Source organism: Dendrobates tinctorius, unplaced genomic scaffold, assembly GCF_039654945.1.
Source record: "Dendrobates tinctorius isolate UK_male_01 unplaced genomic scaffold, ASM3965494v1 ptg000107l, whole genome shotgun sequence".
Classification (NCBI taxonomy): Eukaryota; Metazoa; Chordata; class Amphibia; order Anura; family Dendrobatidae; genus Dendrobates; species Dendrobates tinctorius.
Window position 1 is genome coordinate 23581957 of NW_027361775.1, and position 8044 is coordinate 23590000.

The 8044-nt window shown below is 42.8% G+C and overlaps 1 protein-coding gene across 2 annotated transcripts in view; it reads right to left on the reverse strand.

The window, feature by feature from the left end:
- Nucleotides 1-215: 215 nt before the first annotated feature.
- DVL3 (dishevelled segment polarity protein 3) overlaps nucleotides 216-8044 on the reverse strand; it is a 155212-nt gene continuing 147383 nt past the window's right edge. The window contains exons 12-16 of one of the 2 annotated variants that reach the window (XM_073589264.1): nucleotides 7987-8044; nucleotides 7652-7819; nucleotides 3452-3664; nucleotides 1730-2125; nucleotides 216-1333 (exon numbers count right to left, since the gene is read on the reverse strand). The exon at nucleotides 7987-8044 is cut by the window's right edge and continues 74 nt beyond it. In XM_073589264.1, coding sequence (XP_073445365.1) covers nucleotides 1302-1333; nucleotides 1730-2125; nucleotides 3452-3664; nucleotides 7652-7819; nucleotides 7987-8044 — 867 coding nt within the window. In that variant the 3' untranslated portion in view covers nucleotides 216-1301. Of the gene's footprint in view, nucleotides 2126-3451; nucleotides 3665-7651; nucleotides 7820-7986 lie in introns of both variants that reach the window. The other variant, XM_073589266.1, reaches the window with a different exon arrangement.

Consider the following 8044-nt stretch of genomic DNA (forward strand, 5'->3'; position numbering starts at 1 on the left):
GCGCTATATAAAAATAAAGATTATTATTACTATTATTATATTTGCTCACATGACAGCCCGTTCCAGGTGCCAGAGAATTGTGCGTGCTGTGAGGATTCACAGGTCTGCAGAAACAATGACTTGTACCCTAAGGCTGGACAACTTCTTTAAGTAGAATTCTTCGAACATACCCCAAAACTTTTAGAAATTCGCCCATAAGATCTAAGGACACAACATAAAATGTGTGTAGATTTATTGCAGCAGAAACATCTCAGTGCAACAAAGCAATGGAAAAAAAAAACAAACAAATGAAAACACAGGCTCCTGCTCACAGTTCTGCTTCAGGTGTGTCGCTCCCAGACACCCACTTTGCAGCAATGCATCAGTCCACTGCAGAGCCTAGAGAGCGGGAGCAGATCTTGTGCACAACACAAGTCTCCCTTTGGGTAGGTGCTAAGGCAAATCATCAATTTTCTGCAAATGTGCCATTCTGCGCTGTCCTGTCAGTTTGTATACAAACTCTGAAAAAGCTAAAAAGTCACTGAAAGTACAATCTGTTTGCCACTAGCCCCAATTGTGCCTTTATTTAGTGTTACCAGGAAGGGGGCGTGGGCTTGTAAAGATTCAAAGGGTTATGGTGTTTGGGAGAAGAAAAAAAACAAAAAAAAACCAAAACCAATGCAGGAACAAAAACAGAAAAAAAATATATAGTTTTCATATTGCATTAGCACCGTTATGGGTATTGTTCTCCAGGTGACAGGAGAATACTAAGCAAAAAAAAATAAAATTACAAGTAAAAGATGTAGTGTTTAACATCTACATGGCAACCCCAAGTTGCTGAAAAGAGGTATTAGTTCTTTGCTGCCTGTATGATGTGCAATATAACGCAACACAAACTGCAGAGGGGAAAAATTATAAAACTGCAGGTTTTCCTGACCGGAAAAAGAAAAAAAAAAAAAAAAAAAAAAGTTCAGCGAAAGAATAGATGATCCTACTACTCTTCAAAAATAGGTACCTTTAGAAAGGGGAGCTACAAGGGCTGAATTCTTTGCAAGAGTAGATAAGAGTATGAGGTTTGATGCACATCAGTTTATATATGGAATCAGAAAAATCATGGCACTCCAAAGGCAAAATAGTCATGTTCTTTGCAACTTATGAATATGTAAGGCTTGTGGTGCTTCACTCCAATCGGTCGTCTTCTACTTAAAGACCAAAATCTTCCCGTAGCAATGGATTCTCTTCATCTATGCAATGACGCCATGATATGTTCATGGAAGGGATACCCTCCGACTGAGGATCATGCACTTTCACTGGCAACTTGCTCAGAGAAAGTCAAAGACCCCCGAATTCTTGGCTGCTTAATAAAAGAAACACAGTTGTAAAGGGGGAAAAATAAACTAAAGTAAATCCATTCCATTACTGGCGTTTGTTTTTAAACAGATGCAATATTAATTTGTTAAAATCAATCTGTTACAAAAGCCAAGCAACCAGGCAAGAATGTGGCCAGCCTCTTCCATCTGCACAAAACACACAGTCTGGAGCAGGGTCTCAGATTAGGTGCATGATTAGTGGCAAGTGTGAGGGTCCGTGCGAACATCACACATACATCTTAGCAGAATCGTGCTGGCCTTTCCATTTCTGTACTTAGTATGATGTAAATAACAATTAGAACATTTTCAGAAAACAAAACTTGCTAAAAACAGGACCGCCGTTGGAAATTTTGCTCACATAACATCCACAAAGAACTCACTGGGATTGCCCATAGCCATGCGGAAAGACTGTCTACTAGCGGTGAGTTCAGGTGGGACGGAGGCTAAATCACGGCCTGGTGGGGCTCCTGGAGGGCCCAAAACTTGGGGTGGAGCTGGCATCATCATCATTGGGGGGCCATAAAGAGGAGGAATCCCAGGAGGACCATATGACTGGTGTGTATGGTGGCTCCGGATGCTGTGTGCTATGGAGTGGTGGCTCCTGTGGCTGTGTTCACTTGCTGGTACTGAGCGTTCACTTGCTGCTCGGTCTCTTCGCATACTGCTACGTGTAGTGTGGTCCGACTCACTTCCACTCCCTCCAGATTTAGAGTCACCAGTTTTAGGGTCTTTCCTCTTTTCTGTACTACTGCGGTTGGAGCCACTACTTCTACTACCTGCAACAGACAAACAGTAAAACAAGATATTTTAGACTGAAAGGGAAAAAAATGCATCTGATCAGTCTATACTTTTCAATTTTTCAGAGGGTTAGAAATGAAACCTTGTAGAACAGGAAGTAGTAAGTTCTAAATAGAGACAAACTCTTAAAAGTAGACATTGTCAAAAATATATTTGGAAATGGAATACGTTTTAACAATGGAGCATCTCACATGTTCATCACTACAGATAAATCATAACTGACCAGCCTTCTGCTCCTCTCAGGCTATGAGGGAAAGTGGATTTAAATGGAGATCTGAAAAATTAACATTGTTGTGTGATCTTTGGGTGTACTACATCTAACACCCCCACTGATCAGCTGTACCAGATGCGGGCTGCGGACGCAACTGCTTATGTAGTGAAGCCTCCAACAGGGGGAGCTGGTGAGGGAAGAGAGGTTACACACTAAGAGCAGCAACCATGAGCAACAGCACAGGTGTCACAGGTAACGAGAGAGAATAGTGAGACGAACCGAGTCAGAAACTAGCAGGAGCAGACGTACCAGAAGGAGCAGCAATACACGTAGTCAAAATACCAAGCCGAGAGTCAGAAAGCCAGAACATGAGCACGGGGTCCAAAACGTGAGACGAAATACGTGGTCGGGGTACAAGCCGGGGAGTCAGATGCCAGAGAGGGACGTAACAGCAGAGACGAATACCAAGAAACGAGGTCAGAAATCAGTCCGGGTCATACACGTGAATATCAGTCAGAGGCAGGAGGATCACCAAGGTACAAGGGTCAGAGGCTCTAAACTGGAAGCTTGAGCTATCACTAACACTGGTCAGCAGGCTGTGAGACTGAAATAGCCCAGCTAGCTCCAGAACGAGGCTGAGGAGATTAACTCCCGCATGACCAGTCCGGAGTGAAGACAGCAGAAAAACTCCGGACTGGACCATGACAGCTTAGTTGTGGAGCTGCACAGTTGTGTAAACTGCATAGTGGTTGTGGATGGGTACTGCACAGCCGACCCCCATTCGTATCAATAGGGGGTGGATGTGCAGTACTTGGCAGTGGCAACTATGCAGTTCACAGAGCTGTGTGGCTCGACAATTGAGTAATTTCTTCCTCTGTCAGCACCGAGAACAGCTGATTAGTGGAAGGGTCAGGTGTTGCACCACCAACTATAAGCACTGATGGCCTATCATTAATGTCTGAAGTCCCAGACAACCCTTTTTAACGATAGAGGAATTTCATATGCAATAATGCTACAAGGACCACAATACTTAAATACATTTGAGAATCGCCTTGTTTAGCATTTCTAAGAAGGTTTTAATAAAAAGGCTTACCTTCACTGTGCTGACTGCCAGCACTACCACCTCCATAGCTATATCCAGGTTCTGGAAATCCTGGGTGAGGGCTATAAGGATGAGGCAATGGGTACTGATACTGAAACGCCATGGGCCAGGGAGCTGCTCCAGGATGTGGAAGTGGAGCCAATGTGTCCTGATCAGATGTCCCACTGGAACCGTCATGATCATTTAGGGAAAGATTTGCCATATCTAATGAATAGAGAGAAACAAACATTTTAACTCTGAAATCAGCATATATGTGGTTTACAGAACAAATGAAATACCAGCAGAACCAGTGACACAGGGAAGACCATGTTTAACCACATCATGAACAGATGTTTAATGACATGTGCCTTTTATAAAGCTTCCCATTTCTATTTTTGCACCCCGTCATACTCAACAGTATTGTAGAATCAATAAAATGTAAGGCCTCCAAAACTACAACATGCCTAGCAAAGCAGAATATGAGCTCCTATTAGTACAGTATGTCACAGATTAATTGTATTTACCTGCTCGAGACTCAAAGTGTGGAGATTTTGTATATAAATTCTATTAACCCCTTCATATGACCAAGCCTATTTTGACCTTAATGCCCAAAGCCATTTTTTGCAATTCTGACCAGTGTCCCTTAATGAGGTAATAACTCAGGAACGTTTCAACGGATCCTAGCAATTCTGAGACACTTTTTTGTGACATTTTGGGCTTCATGTTAGTGGTAAATTTAGGTCGATAATGTTTGCGTTTGTGAAAAAAAAATCAGAAATTTGGCAAAAATTTAGAAAATGTCGCAATTTTCAAATTTTGAATTTTTATTCTGTTAAACCAGAGAGTTATGTGACACAAAGTGGTTACTAAATAACATTTCCCACATGTCTACTTTACAAAAGCACAATTTTGGAAACAAAATTTTTTTCCGTTAGGCAGTTATAAGGGTTAAAATTTGACCAGTAATTTCTCATTTTTACAACAAAATTTACAAAACCATTTTTTTTTTTTTTTTTTTCAGGAACCACCTTACATTTGAAGTCACTTTGAGGGGTCTATATGGCAGAAAATACAAAACGTATTAGCGGTTGCCATGTCGTGTTTGGAGAGCCCCTGTGTGCCTAAAACATTGGCGCTCCCCCAGAAGTGACCCCTTTTTGGAAACTAGACCCCCTAAGGAACTTATCTACATGCATAGTGATCACTTTGAACCCCCAGGCGCTTCACAAATTGATCCGTTAAAAAAAAAAAAAAAAAAAAGTACTTTTTTTTCACAAAAATTTTATTTTAGCCTCAGTTTTTTCATTTTCACATGGACAACAGGATAAAATGGATGCGAAAATTTGTTGGGCAGTTTCTCCTGAGTGCACAGATACCTCATATGTGGTCATAAACCACTGTTTGGGTGCACGGCAGGGTCCGGAAGGGAAGGAGCGCTATTTGACTGGAAAATTAGCTCCAATCGTTATCGGACATCATGTCGCTTTTGGAGAGCCCCCGTGTGCCTAAACAGTGAAACCCCCCCACAATTGACACCATTTTGGAAACTAGACCCCTTATGGAACTTATCTAGATGTGTAGAGAGCACTTTGAACCCCCAAGTGTTTCACAAAAGTTTATAACGCAGAGCAGTGAAAATTAAAAAAATCATTTTTTTTCCCTCAAAAATGATTTTTTAGCACGCTATTTTTTATTTTCACATGGCTAACAGGAGAAATTGGATCACAAAAGTTGTTGTCCAGTTTGTCCTGAGTACACCGATACGCCATATGTGGGGGGAACCACTGTTTGGGTGCACAGCAGGGCTCAGAAGGGAAGGAGAACCATTTGACTTTTTGAAATGAAAATTACCTCTAGTCGTTAGCGGACACCATGTCGTGTTTGGAGAGCCCCTGTGTGCCTAAACATTGGAGCACCCCCACAAATGACCCCATTTTGGAAACTAGACCCCCTAAGGAACTTATCTAGATGCATAGTGAGCACTTTGAACCCCCAAGTGCTTCACAAAGGTTTATAACGCAGTGCCATGAAGATAAAAAATATTTTTTTTACCTCAAAAAATTATTTTTTAGTGCGCAATTTTTTATTTTCTCAAGGGTACCAGGAGAAACTGGACCCCAAAAGTTGTTGTCCAGTTTGTCCTGAGTACGCTGGTACCCCATATGTGGGGGGGACCACTGTTTGGGTACACGTCGGGGCTCGGAAGGGAAATAGTGACATTTTGAAATGCTGACCTTGATGGAATGGTCTGCGGGCATCAGGTTACATTTGCAGAACCCCTGATGTACCTAAACTGTGAAAAACCCGCACAAATGACCCCATTTTGGAAACTAGACCCCCAAGGAACTTATCTAGATGTGTGGTGAGCACCTTGAACCCCCAAGTGCTTCACAGAGGTTAATAACGCAGAGCCGTGAAAATAAAAAAATCATTTTTTTTCCCTCAAAAAAAAAAAAATTTTTTAGCCCACAATTTTTTTTTCCACAAGGGTAACAGGATAAATTGGACCCCAAAAGTTGTTGTCCAGTTTGTCCTGAGTATGCTGGTACCCCATATATGGGGGGGGGGGGGGGGGGACCATTGTTTGGGCACACGTAAAGGCTCAGAATGGAAGTAGTGACGTTTTGAAATGCAGACTTTGATGGAAAGGTCTGCAGTCGTCGTTACGTTTGCAGAGCCCCTGATGTGCCTAAACACAAACCTCCCCACAAGTGACCCCATTTTGGAAACTAGACCTTCCAAGGAACTTATCTAGATGTGTGGTGAGCACTTTGAACCCCCAAGTGCTTCACAGAAGTTTATAACGCAGAGACGTGAAAATAAAAAAATAATCATTTTTTTTCCACAAAAATAATTTTTTAGCCCCCAATTTTTTATTTTCCCAAGGGTAACAGGAGAAATTAGACGACCAAAATTTGGTGCAATTTTTCCTGAGTATGCCGATACCCCATATGTTGGGGTAAACCACTGTTTGGGGACACGTCGGGGCTTGGAAGGGAGGGAGCACCGTTTCCAGCCATGGTGCAAAATTGGCTGGAATCAATGGTTGCACCATGTTGCGTTTGGAGACTCCCTGATGTGCCTAAACAGTGGAAACCCCTCAATTCTAACTCCAACCCCAACACACTCCTAACCACAGCCCTAACCCTAACTCCAACCCTAATTCCACGCTAACCCCAATTCCACCCTAAGCCTAGTTCCAACCCTAACCCTATTTCCAACCCTAGCCCTAACCCTGGCCCTAACCCTATTTCCAACCCTAATGGAAAAATAAAAATTTATTTTATTATTTGATCCTGCCTATGGGGGTGATAAAGGGGAGGGTTTATTTACTTTTCATTCTATTTTGATCACTGTGAGATTATCACAGTGATCAAAATAAATGAATCTGCAGCCAGCGGGCGCACTGCGCCCGCCATTTTCCAAGATGGCGGCGCCCATGGTCCGGGATCGTGGGACACTCGGAGCCACAGCGGCACTCGGTAAGTACCGGGGGGTGGGAGGTAATCGGAAGGCGGGGGAGCAGATAATGACAGCGGCGGCACATCGCCGCTGTCTTTCAGTGGCGGGGGGGGTCGGATCACGGTCTCCAGCAATGTCCGATGCTACTGCAGCATCGGCCATGGCTGGATTGTAATATTTCATCAATTTTCATTGATGAAACATTACTATCGCTCAGATTGGCTGTTAAAAGTGAAGAAGCCACGCCCCCTGTGGTGAAGAACAAAGCCCCCTGTATCTGCGGGTTGGGTGACCTTTCATTGACCCCGGTCACCCGACCAGGAGGGGGGCTTTAAAGTCATGACGCCACATAGGCGTCACTGGTCGGATTGGCACAGGTTTTCATGACGCCTATGTGGAGTCATTGGTCGTGAAGGGGTTAAAGGTTTGTCCTAACATCACAACTTAGGTGGTTGAGCTTACACTTTACTTCTATTTTTGTTGTCCAAGACTGAAGAAGGTAGCGCAGTATAGAACGTAGCTATCAGTTTTCAAAAGAAAATGTACAAGATTGACCACACCTCCATCAAAATCTTCCATACAGTGGAGGTGCGGTGAGAACAAATGGGAAGAGGGGACCCCTTAACACCCCCAGAGATTAGAAATGTATCACCTAAATATAAAATGCCCTTTTTAAGTAAGAATTATGAAGAATATACACATGAAATGCAATACACATGAGCTTTGGTAGGATAATGGATGGGTACATACTGCCACAAAGATCTCCAAAAATGTAGTAACACTGCTCAGAGAAAGTTATTTTGTTGACTGTATGGCGGATGTATCCAGCTTTCAGAAGATTGCTTGCATATTTCCTTGCTTCCCGGCGGTCTGTGAAGCCCTCTACATGATTATACAGCCAGTCTACTACGTCAGAGCCTGAAAACAGAAAGGTCAGCAATGGAATTAGGGTAAATCATATCTCACTGTGGTTTATTAAATATATGAAAAACTGACCAAGATCAGCATGGGATGATTGACAAAAGTAAGAAAACACTTACTACATGATAAATAGTCACCATTATTGTAGCTACACCTTGACTCACCGATGAAAGCATTGGGGATGGTAATTTTTAGCCACATCCTATCCCGCACCTCCAAACC